The 17,737-nt window shown below is 44.7% G+C and overlaps 4 protein-coding genes across 4 annotated transcripts; 3 read left to right on the forward strand and 1 right to left on the reverse strand.

Annotated features, from left to right (window-relative positions):
- Nucleotides 1-405: 405 nt before the first annotated feature.
- On the forward strand, nt 406-1,880 carry LOC108084452 (trypsin). Its single transcript, XM_017180662.3, has 3 exons — nt 406-866; nt 921-1,206; nt 1,258-1,880. Exons 1-3 carry the CDS (start codon nt 487-489, stop codon nt 1,657-1,659), a joined length of 1,068 nt encoding a protein of 355 aa, XP_017036151.1. The 5' UTR covers nt 406-486; the 3' UTR covers nt 1,660-1,880.
- A 1,689-nt stretch (nt 1,881-3,569) lies between these two features.
- Nucleotides 3,570-5,905, forward strand: LOC108084449 (trypsin-2). The gene is made up of 3 exons (XM_017180658.3): nt 3,570-3,712; nt 4,068-4,293; nt 5,000-5,905. The coding sequence occupies exons 1-3, from the start codon at nt 3,637-3,639 to the stop codon at nt 5,802-5,804; spliced, it is 1,107 nt and encodes a 368-aa protein (XP_017036147.1). The 5' UTR covers nt 3,570-3,636; the 3' UTR covers nt 5,805-5,905.
- Nucleotides 5,906-8,342: 2,437 nt separating this feature from the next.
- LOC108084482 (uncharacterized) lies at nt 8,343-11,361 on the forward strand. The gene is made up of 3 exons (XM_017180708.3): nt 8,343-8,576; nt 10,086-10,311; nt 10,458-11,361. Exons 1-3 carry the CDS (start codon nt 8,501-8,503, stop codon nt 11,086-11,088), a joined length of 933 nt encoding a protein of 310 aa, XP_017036197.1. The 5' UTR covers nt 8,343-8,500; the 3' UTR covers nt 11,089-11,361.
- On the reverse strand, nt 11,264-17,419 carry fs(1)M3 (female sterile (1) M3). Its single transcript, XM_017180706.2, has 7 exons — nt 16,739-17,419; nt 16,544-16,679; nt 15,975-16,470; nt 15,515-15,916; nt 14,951-15,451; nt 14,643-14,890; nt 11,264-14,579 (listed from the first exon to the last, which is right to left on the reverse strand). The coding sequence occupies exons 1-7, from the start codon at nt 17,374-17,376 to the stop codon at nt 11,400-11,402; spliced, it is 5,601 nt and encodes a 1,866-aa protein (XP_017036195.1). The 5' UTR covers nt 17,377-17,419; the 3' UTR covers nt 11,264-11,399.
- Between the last annotated feature and the right edge of the window lie 318 nt (nt 17,420-17,737).

A 17,737-nucleotide genomic window follows, 5' to 3' on the forward strand; every position in this document is an offset into this window, starting at 1 on the left:
TTTCAAAAACTCCTTAGTGTTTTCTGAAACTTAAGTAGTTTGTATTTAGCAAAATAAATGAATTTATTTAATATTTTCAAGAGAGTTAACAAGAGCAAAGTACAAAGAACAAAGTTATGTTGAATTGAAGAGTAAAAGGAAAATGTATTGCATACATTTGGACAGCTTTTCAAAAGGTTTTTCAACATTTTCTATTAAAAAAAAATCCAAAAGTTTTTAAAATCCCAAAAAAGTAGTAAAAAATTTGCATTTAAAATTTGTTATCATAAAAAAAAACATATTTCAGTTACTCAAAAAATTGCTGTGCATATTTCTAGACATCCTTCTAGGGGTTTAAAAAACCATAAAAAAGTGATTTGTGAAACACCCCAGTGTATATTTCTCTATAGCATCGCTTAGGCAACGATCCATTTATCATTCGACTTTTGTTTTATTTATTTTTTTTCCACTCAACGACACGGAAATCAAACTCTTCTGGACCTGGAGATGGCGTTGGAGCGCCACCAGTGGCCGCTAGTGCTGCTGTCGCTGGCCCTGGCAGCCTGCGGCCAGCAAGAGTCCCATCAGCAGCCTGAAACGCTTTCTGAACCCAAAATCGAAACGCAATCATCCGAATCAGTTAACGACACACAGACAACACTTGTCCAGTTTCCCGGTGGCGACACCGACTCCGACTCCGCCTCGGCATCGTTCGTCCGGCTGCCGAAGGTCGTTGGCGGCTATACGGTGACTATTGACCAGGTGCCCTACCTGGTGTCCGTGCGCAAACGCATCGTCCACGAGCAGATCTTCGGACAGGGCCATTTTTGCGGCGGAGCAATCATCTCCCAGCGGGTGGTCTGCTCCGCTGCCCACTGCTATGCCATGTGGGTGTTGATAGTTAGCCCAGTTAGTTAAGTAAAGCCTATTTCTCCATGCAGTAATACCACGGAAAGGCAGGATTATTACAGACCCGAGCTATTTGTGGTGCTGGCCGGCATGAGTGTCCTCGACCGGATGGATCAATTCGTCCAGGAGTATTACGTACAGCAGATAGTTGGCCATGAGCACTACGACTCCAGGACGCTGACGAATGACATTGCCCTGCTCTTCCTCAATGGCTATATACCGTGGGAATCGAAAACGGTGAAAGCAGTGCCGCTGGCCAACGACCCGCCCATGGCGGGCACCTCTTGCCTCATCCATGGCTGGGGCATGCCCAGGAAGGTGAGTGATGATTCCACACTAGGATATTATAATTCTATACACAAATTTTAGTGGGACAAAGTGATAACGCTGCAGCAGGCCCCGGTGCCCATCTTGAACAAGGATCTATGCCGTTTCATCTACAAGCAGCCCGAATCCCAGATGTGCGCGGGCTTCCTGCAGGGTGGCATCGATGCATGTCAGGGTGACTCCGGCGGGCCGTTGGTCTGCAATGGGTTTCTTGCTGGGATTATTTCGTGGGGCGTGGGCTGTGCCGATCCTGGCTTCCCGGGTGTCTATACCAATGTGTCGAGGTTTTTGGAATGGATACGCGCCGTGAACCTCTCGTTTAACTACTACGACTACCGAGATATGAGGCTCCTCAATGGACAGACGGCAGGCAGTAGCATCAATTCTGGCCTCCTGGCTTCTGCTATCCTTATGATCATCATCGTCGCGGTCGGCCTTCTGTGACACAATAAATCGCTTGCTTTGTCTATTGTTCCAACAACTATGTACTATGTAGAACTACACTGATTTATCTAATCGTGGCGAGTGGAAGCTACCTGAGATCGCCAGCCACTTGAAGATTGTCCCTGTCCAATAGTTGACCACGCTGATCGATGACATCAGACAGACCAGAGTGGTGTTCAATGGGTACTCTGTACTGGTCAAGGGGTATGTACTGTGTTCAGAAGAAAAAAGTGTGATGAAAGTAGTTGGGGAAATATTAAATAATAAATGAATATAGGTTTGCCTTAAACCTGATAAATATGATAGTTTCTTCTTTATGCTTTAAGGCCTTTTAGGCTCTCTGAAAAAAGACTTGGGAATTATAAGCAAAATGTTGTTTTCCATTGATTTATAATCATCTTTTGTGGCTTAAGGAAATTATATGAAAAAAAATAAAAAAGGTGTTTTATTTAAAAATAAAAGGTTAGCTATTATCTTTAGTTATTTAGGCTCTATGAAAAAGGACTTGGGAATTATAAGCGAATTTTAACTTGGGAACGATTGTAAATACAAGTTTAGAAAACGATCCTTGATCTTGTTTTCATTAACAAGATTTTTTTCAAGTGTGGCTATTAATTAACATCCCCTCCCAAGACAATCCCTGTTTTTTTTTAATAGTTTATATTTATTAATTTAATTGTCAACACAATTGACTCAAAAAATATTATATTAACAAAAGGACCACAACACACTGACCTTATTTTTGATTATGTAAATAAACAAGGTATAATAAAGGTATAAAGTATACAATAATTAAGCTATCTACCACACATAATAATAACAAATAAAAATTGTATAAATAATCAAAATTGACCCAGATTTTTCTTGTGGATGAGTAACTCTTGGTCGAGGGGCACTCCCCCTCTTTCGCCTTTTAATTTTTTGATTTTTTATAAATTGTTTACCAGCCTTGTTAGCTGAAATATTAATCAATTTTATTTGCACAAGAGCCGCGCGTTAAATTAAATCGAAATCATAACAATGGTCAGCGATCAAATAAATTCGCATTCCCAACCTGTTGCTGATCGACGAGTTTTCTGGGAAATTAAGCGACAGGGACAGCAAAGTGCTCTTGGCTGATATGGGGCTTTGTTTTTTAATTGTATTCGTAAATTGTTTTCTGATTTTATTTTAGTAATTGAAGTGAGTAAGCACTTGAATACTCTACTAAGTTGTAATGTCTTAGCTTGGTTTCTTTACGATTATATATTAATTTTATTCGATTCGGTTTTATATTATATTTTATATATATATATTTAATGGTTCCCAAATCAAGTCTGAAACGATCTTGTTAACTTTTGTTCATATATTTCACGGTCACCAAAGTAAGTTTCATATTTATTATATATATAAATATTTGAAAATCTTGTATTTTTCATACATTTCACGGTCGCCATGGCAAGATCTGATGTTTCAGATATAGTTTACTCGTCAGTCTAAAAAGTCCATATAAAATCCCAGGAGATAAACTATTCGACGACGATTTCCAGATATATATGTACTTGTAGATTTGAAAATCCCGAAGTACAGTAATTCCCCTACCTCTTGCCGAGGGCGTCATAAATCGGTGTGTTAAACCCAGAGATTGCGGGCGGGGGAAAATCCAGTGGAAGCGCCTCAAGTGGCTGCAGTTCTTCGTTAGACCAGCGCACCCATGTGCTCTCTCCGTTCTCCAGTCTTCGGCTCCGGTGAAGGCTAGAAAGCCCGAAGGGTATCGTGTCTTGTACGTACATGTGATGTACGATGTTCGATGTACGACCACTATGTTGACGATGATGATGTGTTTTTTGATTAGATTAGGATGCCCGTTTGCTGTCAGATTTATTTGGCGGCGACGGCGGTGATATGGCTTCGAGAGTGCCTCCTTCTCCTTCTCCAGTTGGCATTGCCACGTCGGGGACGTAACACAGACAAAGCAGCGAAGCTAACCAACCAACCATGATCGGAAAGGGACAACTTCTGGCGGGATCTCTGCTCCTGGTTGTGCTTACAACCCTGCCATCGGCACTGAATGGTAAGATAAACTCTCTTACTTTCTTGGATAACCTTAACTCCCCCTTCGACACCTTCTTAACTCACCTTCTCACCTTCTCCTTAATTCCTCTTTAAAGTTTTCCTTGAACATCTCCTCGAACTCCTCCTTCAAATCCCCATTGAACTCCTCCTTCAAATCCACCTTTAATTCCTCCCTGAAATCCTCCTTCTACTCCACCTTCTAGTCCACCTTTAACTCCTTCTTTAACTCCACCTTTAACTCCTTCTTTAACTCCTCCTTCAACTCCTCCTTCAACTCCTTTTTCAACTCCTTTTTCATCACCTTTTTACCTGTTCCTTTATCACCTCTTTAACTCCTCCTTGATCTCCTCCAGGTTTTGTGCGACCCACGCCGCTGGGCGCCAGATCCATTAAACCACGCTTCGATGTGGACCCCGGGCGGATTATCAACGGCACGGAGGCCACTCTGGGCGCCACCAGGCATCAGGTGGGCATCAGGAAGGCCCTCAATGATGGATACTTCTTCGGAACAGGACACCTGTGCGGGGGATCGCTCATCCGGCCGGGCTGGGTGCTAACCGCCGCCCATTGTTTTGTGGAGTAAGTTGAAGCAAGGTTCTTAAGTTTGATTTAAAATGGTATTTTCATAAATAATATATTTAATTAAGCCCAAATAAGTTATTTAATAATATATAAATATTTTGCTATAAACTTTTTTAATTAAGTATTTTTTTCAAAGTTTTATATTTATATTTTTGTTTATATTTCTAAACTCTTAAAGTTAAATATTTATGTCTGCCTCTACACCTTATCTCTGATCTATATCGGTATGAATTTTATAGGTAATATTTACAAGTGTCGCTTCACGTGGCTATTAACTTATTTATGACTATTATAACTTATTATCAATTGTTGAGGCAAGAAGATAGTTACACGGGAAGAATTCTATAGGAAAGACAGTAACATTAAATTTGTTACTTAACGGTAATATTATATATTATATATATATTATAAATATTTTTAGAAATAATGTTTACCTAAAGATTATTTATTAAATATGATATAAATGCACAATTCAATCATTGGGTCTTTTACATTTTGTTAATGTTCATGTTATACTATTACTGTTATACTTATACTTTTATACTATTACTCTTATCCTTATACTTTTATACTGTTATACTAATACTTTTATACTATTACTCTTATACTGTTATACTAGTATCGTTATATCGATACTTTTAACTGTTATACGTATTACTTACTGTTATACTTATTATCATTCTCTCTTGATTTACCTTCCCAGCCAAGTTATATATGACGGCACCTTCGTGCCCAAGGAAGAGTTCATCGTGGTAATGGGTAACTTGGATCGCTACGATAAGACCAACACCCTAACCTTTGAGATCAAGGAACGAATCATGCAACTGGACAAATTCGTCCTGTCCACCTACGACAAGGACATTGCCCTGTTAGAGCTGAATGATACTGTGCCGACGGGTCATCCCACCATCCGACCTATTGCCCTCAATCGTTTCCCAGTAGCCGAGGGCGTTGTCTGCCAGGTGACCGGTTGGGGAACGAAAGAAGATGGCTACATCTCGGATCTGCTGATGACCGTTGACTTGCCCATTATCAGTGAGCAGCACTGCATCGAGGACAGCGATCTGGGCCATTTAATCCTGCCCGGCATGATGTGCGCTGGGTATTTGGAGCAGGGCGAGAAGGATGCCTGCTCGGGCGACTCCGGCGGCCCGATGGTCTGCCAGAGCGAGCTAGCCGGCGTCATCTCCTGGGGCATCAAGTGTGCCCTGCCCCGTTTGCCGGGCGTCTACACCGAGGTGGCTTACTACTACGATTGGATACTGGAGCAGATGGGCGAGGATCCCAATGGTGAGGGTAGCGGCGGCGATGGAAGTGGTGAAGGAAGCGGTGAAGGAAGTGGAGAAGGAAGTGGTGAAGGAAGTGGTGAAGGAAGCGGTGAAGGAAGTGGTGATATCGATGGCAGTGGTGATGGTGGTGGTGGTGGTGGCGCCATGACCGCCATTACCAGTACTCTGAGCTTGCTCCTGCCCGGCTTTCTTGCCCTGAGCCTGATGTTTAGTCATTAATCCCAGAATTACTTTGATAAAAAAATCTGTATAATCTAAGGACAAGGCTAAATTTTTTTTTGTATTAATTTGTAATAAAAAAAATATAGATTATATTATAATTATAAAATGGGGATTTGTTTTTGGAAAAATCAATCTGCTTTCAAAATTATATCGATAAATATCGATTTAAAGTGGCTAGAAATTCCGAACTTGAGGCATTCCTTTGAGCATTTAAAGCAAAAAAAAAAAACGAGTAAAAGCCAAAAATCTCGGTTTGTCATTAATATTTTAAGTTAAAGTTTTTCGTATAATCTTTTCAAGGTAAGTTTTTTTTCTTATGAATTTCTATTTCATTTTAAAACAAGAAAGGTTGCTAACTGCGGCACGCCGAAGATTGTATACCCTTGCATTTAACAATTAAAATATATCATAAATAAGCCAAAAATGCATTAATTTCGATTCGGAAAGCGGTTTTGTGTTAGTTTTTATACAAGGTGCGTTCCAAAGTAAAATTTATCGAACATTTGTATGGCAGCTATATGATATAGTCGTCCGATCCGGCCCGTTCCGACATATATAGCAGTGAGAGCATATAGAAGACTATATGCAAAGTTTCATTCAGATAGCTTTAAAACTGAGGGACTAGTTTGCGTAGAAACAGACAGACGGACAGACGGACAGATGGACAGACGGACAGACGGACATGGTTAGATCGACTCGGCTGTTGATGCTGATCAATAATATATATACTTTATAGGGTCGAAAAGGTCTCCTTCACTGCGTTGCAAGCTTCTGACTGAAATTATAATACCCTGCAAGGGTATAAAAATGTTGAGCATTAGTGTGTACCTGGAGACCCCTTGTATTACCTTTCTATCTGAATAGGTTCCGAACGTGGCTTATAGCTTTTCGCCATTCATGGCCTACTTCTAGGCGGTCGGTAGTAAGTTAGTTTCCTCCACAAATATTTTAATCTGCGGAAACTAAGTCCAACTAATCCCTGATCGACGCCGCTATCAGCTTCATTTTGCGTTAGTTTGTTAACTAAAAATAGTTTACGGCGCAGAAAACAAACCTGATTTCACTAGTCCGATGAATGGAGCTGGGCCACCGATAGGGGCCTAATCTTTATGGCAGCAGACTGGACGGCTGGCCAAGAATGGTGTCCGTGACTGCAGGGCGATCCATCGATCCATCGTACCACCGATCGCAGTGCAGACAAGGTCAAGGAGTCCCGTCTGCACGGAGTGGGTGCACTCTATTGATACCATCGATTGTCTGTCCCCGATTTGATTATGATTTGGCTTTGATAGCATCATAGGCATTACGCTAGTTTCAACCCCCAAGGTCTTGGGGGCATTACAACATCTTCCCCTCTTGATTAATCCTCGATTTCGGGTAGCATCGCTATCTAGAGTCCCTTCCTGCCACAATCGATCCTTATCGGGCACTCTTGGCGATGCAATCTCGTTCTGCTTTCCGTTTTAGTTTCGACCAAGTGGCCTATTCATAGTTTTAGAAAAAAAGAAGGCGTAATTTCCGTTACACTCAAGGAAAATTATTTATTTTATTATTATTATTTCTTATTTATTATTTATTTAAAGAATTACTCATAATTTAATGTTCTGATTAATATACTCGTGCATATTTTTTAACACAGTGTTAAATTTTAATAAATAATTATTAATAATTTACTATTGAATAGCTCTCCAAAAGCTTACCTTTTCAAGTTCTTATTTAGTATAACTTTACTCCGTATGCCTTATTAAATATAGTGCAAAAAAAAAAAAAAGTATAACATTAGCTGATTTAACGTTTTGTAGTATACTTTAGGGCCGCATTTTAAATGATTTTAAAACCGCAGCAATTTTTGTGGTATCCCTAATAAAAAAATTATTTAAAAAAAATTATATTTAAAAAAAACAATAAATTACAATACATTTTAGTTTAATTATAATACAAATTCCCTTTTAAAACCCTTATAAAAACCCCACATATTTTAATATTTAAAAATTATTTCAAGTTGAAAATTGCAAGAAATTCTTTTCTGTGTAAAGGTTGCTATCTTAAGAAAATAAAAAAACAAGTTTGGCACTCACTCATTCCCCCGAAAAAATTTAAGGCGCACCAAAAAATAGTTTTTACCGAAAATATTTTTCACAATAATAAGCAAGTAGTTGAGCCTTATCAGAGAATCCCAATTATTATTTAGTTTCTGCGAATCTTGAATTTTTATCTTTAACCTAAATTTAATTTTTATTTTAAGCTCAAAGTCCGACTTGCATCCAACTTGCAACATAAACAAATTACTAAAAATATTTATAAAAACAACAAAATAACAGTCGTCCCTTGACTGGCGCTTATCGATGGCATGGAGCGTGTGTGTTTGTTTATTATTCGATTCGAATGGAATCGGGCTCTATATAGTCGTGTATGGGTGCCTTATCGACGCCGACGTCGAATCAAAACTCACGAAACCAAAACAAAATTATGGAATTATCTAAGAACGCTTTTGCGAATTTGCGTTCGTTCGATTTAGGAAAGAAGCTCGCCAGCGGTTTCTTCATTCGACGCTCGACAGGTGAACCGTTCAGCACGCTTTTCGCGCTTTCAAATTTCGAGATTAAAGCTGGATCATCACCTGTGTTATATATATATAAAATATATATATATTCCTTTTTTTTTTAATTTTTTACTGTGAACTAAGCTTTAGAATGCAGCTCAACGATCACTGGCGCAAGATTGTAAAGACTATGATCTTTGCCTTTCTCTGCACCGAAATGCAAACAAGTAAGTTTTTTTTTTAATGTAAAGTGTTACATTTTTGTTTAATTTTTAAATGAAAGAAAATAGAAATTATTAATATAAGGAGTTTATTTAAAAAAAAAGTGTAACCCTTATTAGATATCTTAAAATACACATTTTATACGATTTTTTATCAGTAATAAATTATTCAAAAATATTCTTAATCAATTATTATTTAATTTTAAATTAAATTAATAATAAAATACAATGTGCTGTAATGTTTATATACAGTTATCAGCGAAAGTTAGCCCTTGAATAGGTTTAGATATGGAATTACGCCAGTTTTACACTTGATTCGGTCAAGGTTTCTTGGGAATACTTGAAATGTTAGTACACCAAGAAATATATAGATATGTCGATAAGGTTTAAAAAGAAATAATATATATAAGTATTTATATATATATAAATTATAGATGTTTTAAAGTCACGTAAGCTATAATTTACCTTTGAACATTATCATTAAAGTGTGAAGAATTTAAGTGCTGCGTTTAAAAAGTTGTAAATATTTTTATAGCAAAACTTGTTTGGTTTATGGTTTTTTTTGGTGTTTTGGAAAACATTTTTGTGTATTCTTGGGCAAAAGTTCAGCTAATTAAATAAATAAAAATAAAATAAAAATAGCTGCTGGAATTGACATAATTTATTTCTGTTTAAAAAAAGAAATATATGTATATATATGCAACTTAAAATTGTAAAGTAAATATTGAGATCATAATTATTTATATATTCTACTGAAATAAAACAATATTTATAGGATATATATATATATAAAGGATATAATAATTTCTTAATTTTTATTTTAGAATTTTATTTTGAATGTAGTATGTACCTTGATCATTTTAATAATATATTATAATATTTTAATATTAATAATATATGTAATAAATATATATACAATTTTCTGAGTCATATACCTTTTGCTAGCAGTGTTTTCTTGGGCCTATATGGCCCAATATAATCCCACGATTATCCAAATCGCTGTGCGCCTTCAAGTGCGTCACTCCAAAATTGATCAATTGGGGCGATCAGTGAGTACTATAATATCGCGTGATCCGACCAAACTATAGCACGCTTCCGGCATGTGTGTCTGTGGGATTTGACTTGACTTGGCTTGAGTTCTATATACATAGATATAGCACCTATCATATCTGCAATCGCGCACACACGCCCGAGGGAACAGTTAGGCAGGCGGTGGTGGCCTGATCGCTCTCCGTTTCGGTTACTCCACGGATCCGGGGATCGGGAATCCGGGGCTTGTGCACTAGCTGAAAACGCGCTGATATCACGGGGCGATCGAACGCTGACCAGGCGTCCTGATAAGGTGATAAGACCTAACTGCACTCGGAGACTGTTTCCATGGGGGAATCCGATCGGATCTCGATTGTGGCTTATCGGCCTTCCTGCTTAACCTTCACCTCGCTGGTTTAAGAAAAATATATGGTATATATATTTAGATAAATAATATATTTTTTTTATATTTAATACCTTCCACAGCATATACACATCGCGACTTGACCGCAAAGCGACTTGGCCTGGCCGAAATGGAGGCCATTGCAGCGGCCACTGGCGAGGATCGTTTCCAGGCCAAGATGAGGGCCCCATATCATGCATCCATTCGTTTGCTGGCCCAGGAGCGGGATTACTTTGGCAAGGGGCACATCTGTTCGGGTGCATTGGTGGCGCCATCTGTTGTGCTAACCGTAAGCAGTTGCATCTTCAGGTGAGTTATAATTCCCAAGTAAAGAGTTGGGAATGAAGAAAAATATATAACAAATGAAGTTTTTAGTTTTTTTACTTAAAAAATATAATAAATACATTATTTTATCAATTAACAATAATATATAAATTTTGTGTTATTACCTACAGCCACGTTAAGAAGTCCTACTACCATCCCTCGGAGCTTCGCGTGTTGCTTGGTAATCCCCAGAGGTTTGCTCCCCACGAGCAGGGCTTGGCCTTTGGCATTACCCACATCTACCAGCCGCCCAAGGATCTGGCCCTGGCCATTCTTATGCTGGACAAGGACGTTCCCCTGGATCATGAGCTCATTCAACCGGTGGGTCTGCCCTCGCCCGGCGAGACATCCGTCCTGGATGCGGAGTCAAGCAACTCCTTGCAGATCAGCACTTGGGGCTACGATGGCGAGATCCGGGAGCTGCACGACCTGATTACCTTGAATGCCACTCACACAGCGTGTCATCAGCAGCAGGCGACGCAGAGCCAGTCCCCAAGGATCTGTGTCCAGGCGGAGGTGACGAGTTCTTCTCTCGGCCAGAAGTTGTACATGGACGCAGGGGCCACGCTGACGGAGCAGGATCGCCTGCTGGGTCTAAGGAGCAGTGATGGCGGCTTTGAGGACGTGGCCAGTCATGTGGAGTGGATCCTTGCTCAGATAGGCGATGGCGGCAATCAGAACAGCTCCATTTGGGGCATTCTGGGGTTCCTGGTCTTCACTGGCTATGTGCTTACCGTCAGCAGGAAGAGCTTCTCGACATAGGGATGTGGGATTTGTGGGGGATTTTTCGGGGGAAACTAGCCAAGTAAGAGGGATCCTAGGTCAGCCTAGAAATGTGATAATCTCGATAGCCAGAGCAGGATATCCTGGACCAAGTTTGCCTAAAGATACTTTTTATAATTTCAATATTTTGTAAAGAAAACAAGTCCTTAACAAGTCCCTTGGGTTGCTCAACAATTTATTTACATATATATAATACATAGCATAAGGGTAGAATTATATACGCATTAAATACAAATACAATAATAACGATAATATACAAAAATGTACAAGAAAAATGAACCCTGGATCCCTCAACCCAGCAAAGCCCTCACCAGGCTGCACTCCTTGGCTCCATCGCAGAGCAGCAGGAGCGGCGTCTCCTCGGCCTCCAATCTTTGGCCAGATTTTACCAAAGGAAAAGCCCACTGTTGCTGTTTTTTGTGGCCAAAACTGCGCTGCTGCCAGCCTCCCACCTGGCCGTACTTGAACAGGTAAAAGTGCTCCGACTCCGGCTGGGTGACCACCAGCAAATACTGCTCCTCTCCCACCCGGAACGGTGTCAATTGCTGGATACGCTTCTCGAAACTCAACTGCTGGCGGGGCTCAAAGGAAGAGCTCTTTGCCTGGATCCGACCGAAGATGGCTATGTGCCGGCAACCCGGACAGGTGACCAGCAGCTGATCCCCCTGCAACTCGGCCAAATCGTAGGAGCCAGGTATAAGCTGAATCAACTTGAAGCGCTGGTCCGCGGGATCCCATGAATGGATGGCCACCACGGGACGGTGGTTGTCCATGCCGCTGGTTAGCAATAGGTCCTCTTCTCCTTCTCCTCCTGCTTTTCCTTCTCCCCCACCCATTCGGTGCACCTTCATCAAACGACCATCGGCCGGTGTCACCGATTGCCAGTCCGTGAGACTACAATTGGTTTGGTTTAGCCGCAAGACTCGTACCTCCTCCTCGGTGCCTAGGAGGAGCAGTGCTAATCCCTGGCCCTGATCCAGCAACTGCAACGCCTCAACCGGCTGACGCATGCCCAGGTGGTGGGATTCGTTGCGGCAGCTGATGTTGATCCTGCTGCGCAGCCTCCTGGCCGGGCGATGGCAGTGATTCTGCACCTTTACTCGGATATCACCGGAGGTTATACGCGTCAGCTGGCTGGAGGAGGCATTGACTAGGAGCACCTGGCGCTCGGGGAGCCGGACCTGAGCCCTTAGCTCCCGACGCTGGCAGGGAGCTGTTTGACCCAGGGGCAGGCTTACCAGGAAGTCGGCGTGGCCCTTGAGCGGTGGCTTCACCCATTCGGATGCCAGGGTCTCGGAATCATGATCCAGGTAGAGCAGCCGCCTATGGAGGGAGCTTTGGTTCCCAACGCTCAGAAGTTCCTGCAACTCTTGCAGCGGATTGCCTTCCTGCGTCCCCTCCAGCGTTCTCATCTGATTGGGTCTGGGAAGGGGTGCTAGTTGTGGCTGGACGAGACCTCCGGAAAAGAGAGCCCTGTCCAGCACCAGGCTATCGATATTGTAGTCCCTGTCCCGGAAGATGCTGCCACGGTAGCTCTCGCTGAGATCACGACCATTTAGGTTCATCACATGACCAGGTCCCGTGAACTGTACACCTCCGTGGAAGGTCTTCGCACCCGAGATGCTCTGCACCTGGCGGCTGTGCTTCAGGACGAGGTTATCCAGCGGAATGCCGTTGATGGTTCGCAATAGGGGCTTCCCCAGCTGCAGTTGCTCAAAGGTCAGGGAGCCGAATACCTCCAGAGCGGCCCCCTTGAGGGGAATACGGTGCTGGAGGAAGTAATCCAAGCTCATCTCGTTCACGGTGCCCAGGCTGAGGGATTGCTTAACATGCAGTTGCCTGAACTTTACCCTGGGCCAGGATTGGCCACTGCCCTGCTGGAAGATCTCACCAAGCGGAACTCCATTCACCTTTGGCCTCTCCAGCTGAAGTCGGCCTATCTCCGGCTCTTGGAGGAAGTGGAGATTAGCAGCAATGGCCTCGCCACTGGACAGGCGGTAGAGTGAGGCATTCAGTCGCTTTATATCGATACCATTCACCTGGCCGAAATGTGCATCCTTTGCCAGGTGCACTGCTCTGGCTCTCACGGTTCCCAGTAGCATGTGGTTGGCCGTTATCACCTGGCTTTCATTGCTGCCCGTCCAACGCAGAAGGGCATCCTCGGCCACATCCGAGAGATTGAGATTTGTGGGCAGGGATTGTTGCTTGCTTTGGAGCCTCTGCATTTGAGGTGCTCTCAGGAGCACATGCCCAGTGATGCTCTGGTTGCCCGCCCGCCGAACAGCGTGCTGGCGCAGATAATCCAGCTGGGAGTGCTCTTCGGCATTGGCATCGGCATCCCACAGGGCATCGCCGGTGACTATCAAATTCCGCCAGGGAAGTTGCTTCACCAGCTCAACCCGCTTCTCCAGATTCTCCAATCCCAGGCCAGGTTCACTTGGGCACTTCAGGCTGCCCTTGATGGTCAGCTGCTTCAAGTAAACATCTCCCTGTAGCTTCACATCCTTACGAGTGTCAATGAACTCTTCCCTGGGAACGCCATTCACCCGGGGCACATCCACATTGCTGGCCGCCATCCGGCCAAAGCTGTAGGCACCGCCAATCTCCTGGGGCGTTATCCGAAGCAGGGTGTTGTCCAGCAGGGAGCTCAGGTCGATATTGTTGATGTGCGGCGTGTGCAGGGCATCGTTTAACTGGAGTCCGGCCTGGAAGGCTTTCCTGCCCCCCACTTCCGCATTGGCATCGAGCCTGACCAGTCGGCTTAGGTATTGGTCCCACTCAATGCCATTGATGGTCTGCAGCTGGAGTGGCTTCTCGAAGCGTACGCTGCCCTCGATGAGCAGCTGCTTGCGGAGGAGAAGCAGCGAGTGCTCCTCACCCTCGGAAATCTTGGACAGCAGGTCGTCAAAGGGCAAACCGTTAAGGCGACGAAAATGCAGCATTTTGAGATGCGGAGTGTCCGTCAGTTCCAAGCGCTTCAAGCTCAGATCGTGACCCAGGAGTTGATCTATGGGCAGCCCATTTAGGCGACTCACGTTTAGGTGCTCTTGTACACGCACCTCATCCGACACCACCAGGCGGCCAAAGCGCTTCGTTCCTTGAAAACTCTGGACGGGATTCGATTTGAGAACCAGCTCGCTTACCGGCATTCCGTTTATTTGCTGGCTTTGAAGCGTTTGGACTGTGAGAGGTGCCTGGAAGCGCTTGTGTCCCGTTATATTAGCCTCCTGGCCATGACGCACTGCCTCCCTAGAGAGCTCGGCCAAACGAGAGCTGTAGTCCCGGCACAGAATGTCACCCTGGACACTGGCGTTCATAAAGATTATGTGTAGAGATCGGTTTGGAGTTTGGCTGGAAATGGGTTGACCTCCGTTGAGCAGGTGTTCTTGGAGAGGGTGTCCACCCAGGAAACTGCTGTTAAGAGAATGTGCACTGACCTTGGCGTAACCAAAGGTCAAGTTGGAGATGTCCTATGGGATTTGGAGAAGAAGTTTAAAAGGTCAAGTTATACAGAAGCAGTTGGGGAAACTCACCTGTGGCGCTTGATTGAGCAGGTACTGGGCATGGAGGTCACTCCGGGCCAGCGACTGATTGCCCAGCATCAGCTGGGAGATCTCCGTGTCCCGTTGCACACTCCTAACAGTCAAGGAGCCGCGGATGGTGATCCTGCCCGTGTAGTACTGCTGAAGGAGTTGCTCCTTCTCCGGATCCAGCTGCCTCTTCGTGCGATTCGCCACCTGCAGGTCACCGGATACGCTCATCTGGTTGATGCGAACAGGAGCTAGCGCATAAATGAGGTTTGCATTAATTCAGTGGTGGTTTGGGGAAAGTTCAGGCTTACTTTGCACCCAGGTATCATTGCCTGTTCCGCGAAAGACTATGTCCTGGGCAAAGTCCATTCCGTTCACACTCTGGGCTTCGAGGCGCGGCGCAAAGAAGGCTGACATGTAGATGTTGGAGCTGATCACCTGGGCACGGCGCAGGTTGAACAGTTGGTCCACCACCAGTCCATTGAGAAGGGTCGTTTGCATGGCGGCTACTTTGGTTCTTGACTGCAGGACGAGGCGACCCTCGAGGCGAGTGTCGCGATTGCGCAGGAAGAGCGAGTCGAGAAAGTCGTGCCAAGACACGCCATTGATCAGTTCCACTTGAAGGTGACGCACCACGCACTCGGTGCCAGCCGGATGCTCACCCGCCTCTGGTGGCGGCGTTTGAGATTCACTGGAATTCTGGTAGTCCCGCGGGGTCATCAGCTGCTCTGTGCGCAGAGTCTTGGTTAGCACAGGACTATTTTGAATGGTCAACAGAGGAGCTGGGCTCGATGTTGTGTCCAATATGTGTCCTGAAACGGAAACCAGAGATTAGACCCACAGATGAAAGTAATATTTACTTATAGAGATCGTACCTGGCATAAGGACTCCTCTGTAAATGAGATTTTCCACCCGGAGACGCTTTACTTTCAGCGTTTCCACGGCTTCATTGTCGTTTTCCGCCCCAAAGGAACGGGTCATTCTCCTTGTCTGCTGTTTATCCTGCTCCAATCTCTTATATTTCTGACGCAGCTGCTCCAGACGCTGCTTCAGCTGCGAGGGAGTACACAGGTGGTCATCCTCTAGTTGGAGAAGTTCAATATGTCCCCCTTTGCGGAGATGGAGTTCCTGATTAAGTTGTGTACCAGTTCGCTGCTGCAGGATATGGATTACATTGCTCAGGGCTGCCAGGCTGGAACGACGGCGCAGGAGCAGGCCACGAAGGCCATTGATGGACTCCTCGAACTCATGGCGATGCAGCTGGACCACAGTAAGGTCTGAAAAAGTAGCAAAGTCTAAGAATCCTTTTGAAGAACTGCTTCCCCTACATGTTACCTTCATCCGGTGTGGCGCCCACTTGATTGGCGGACTCCTCAGACTCTGGACCCAGCTGAACAGTCCTCAGCACGGCACTGGAGGCTAGGTGGTAGGCGAGCAGCAGGAAACTCTCGTTCTTTGCATTCCTATGACTGAGCAGGCCACTAGGATCTGGTTGGCCAGTCATGGCAAAGCCGGAGTAGCAATCCAGTCGGGCGGATCCAAAGACAATTACTTCTCCATTGGCGCGGGCTCCGACCAGGAGCTGGCCCCCCTTGGTGGTTGTCAGCCGGCGGAAGCTAAGATCGCGACGGGCATGCTTTCGATTGACCACAAACTGGCCATCGATCATTCGAAAGTAGAGACACGGATCGGAGGCGGATGAACTGCAGGCAATTAGACGGTTCCGGCTGCGGAATCTGAATGCGTGAACAGTCTGGGCCTGGACAGTCATGGCCTGGCGATGCTGCAGGCGCAAAGTTATCTTGTCCAGCTCGTAAATGGTGAGTACCATCTGGATAGGATTAACAGAGAATAGTTAAGAAACCTTAAATGGACTGAATAATGGATGAATAATGGTTACTCACCCGTGACTGCGATCCTCGCAGGGATCGACCAAAAATTACATACAGCGGCTGGTTACCCACCACTTGAAGGACGCGGATGGCCGGCAAGGTGATCTCCTCGAGGGGATTGAAGTACGTGTCCAGCCATTCGAAGGTTCTGTGGGATAACTATAACACTAAAGTATATGATCCTCCTTGATTTAGGATTAGCAGCACCTGCACTTGCTCTGCGACCTGGTGTGATTGGAGGCCACCAGTAGGAGCACCTTTTCCGCACTGGGCTTGAGGATATGCAGCTGCAGGAATCCGCCGGGCAGCGAGAATTCCTGCAGCGGCTCAAAGTTCAATTGAGTCGAGGGATCTTCGGAGAGGAGCAGATCCCTGGGCAGTTGGTATACCTCCAGAGAGTCCTCTAGGACGAGGGCCAGTAGCAGGAACTGTCGCCAGGCTACAATCTCGACGCCAAGCGCTGGACGCTCTTTCACCCGTCCCGCCAGGCCGCCCAGGGGTACCAGCCGCCGCCTGCCGGTGGACACGTGGAGCTGATGGATCTCCGGTCCATGGAGCAGGAGCAGCAGATCCGTCTCCGGCTCGCGAAGCACAAAGATCGGCATCTCGTGGCGCATTAGTATGTCGACGAAGGGCAGGCGGATCTCCGGGCCGGCGCTGCTACTGCCATTAAACGCATTCCGGCAGGAGCTGGGCAGCACTTGCACTCCCCCTGGGTGTCCCGGCACTTCCTCCGCGGACAGTTTTCCCCCCACTTGGACTAGGCTGTGGCACACGAGGACACTCAATAACAGGACATAAAATCCGGACGAGAACATTTCACGTTTTATAAATATGGATCGCATGGCAGCATTAATGTCATTCCATTCGCTTAGACATCCAACTTTTCGAAAGCTTTTTCCCGGAGACTAACTGTAATATTTGGGGAAGGCGATAAAAGGGGGAGAGAATGGAGATGGAAAAAGAAGAGGAAGAGAAAGAGGAGAAGAGAAGATAAGCAACATTGTCAGAAAAAAGGTAGTGGGATTGAAAGGGATAGTACAGTGGGAGAGATGACTTTTTAAGCTCTGAAAGGATGCGGAGGAGATATAGAAAGGGAAGACAAAGGAAGGAGAAGGAGAGATTTGCAACTAATAGAGGGACATAATAGAGGGACTAAGGGAGAGGCACAGAGCTTACAACAGTACAGATTTTTTTTTTTTTTTA

This window comes from Drosophila kikkawai, chromosome X (assembly GCF_030179895.1).
Source record: "Drosophila kikkawai strain 14028-0561.14 chromosome X, DkikHiC1v2, whole genome shotgun sequence".
NCBI lineage: Eukaryota > Metazoa > Arthropoda > Insecta > Diptera > Drosophilidae > Drosophila > Drosophila kikkawai.

Coding starts and splice junctions, on each gene's coding strand:
- LOC108084452 (XM_017180662.3), top strand. CDS start 487: ATGGCGTTGGAGCGCCACCAGTGGCCGCTAGTGCTGCTGTCGCTGGCC. Junction 867..920: donor GCTGCCCACTGCTATGCCAT/GTGGGTGTTGAT, acceptor TTCTCCATGCAG/TAATACCACGGAAAGGCAGG. Junction 1,207..1,257: donor GCTGGGGCATGCCCAGGAAG/GTGAGTGATGAT, acceptor CACAAATTTTAG/TGGGACAAAGTGATAACGCT.
- LOC108084449 (XM_017180658.3), top strand. CDS start 3,637: ATGATCGGAAAGGGACAACTTCTGGCGGGATCTCTGCTCCTGGTTGTG. Junction 3,713..4,067: donor CCTGCCATCGGCACTGAATG/GTAAGATAAACT, acceptor GATCTCCTCCAG/GTTTTGTGCGACCCACGCCG. Junction 4,294..4,999: donor GCCGCCCATTGTTTTGTGGA/GTAAGTTGAAGC, acceptor TTACCTTCCCAG/CCAAGTTATATATGACGGCA.
- LOC108084482 (XM_017180708.3), top strand. CDS start 8,501: ATGCAGCTCAACGATCACTGGCGCAAGATTGTAAAGACTATGATCTTT. Junction 8,577..10,085: donor CTGCACCGAAATGCAAACAA/GTAAGTTTTTTT, acceptor TACCTTCCACAG/CATATACACATCGCGACTTG. Junction 10,312..10,457: donor GTAAGCAGTTGCATCTTCAG/GTGAGTTATAAT, acceptor TATTACCTACAG/CCACGTTAAGAAGTCCTACT.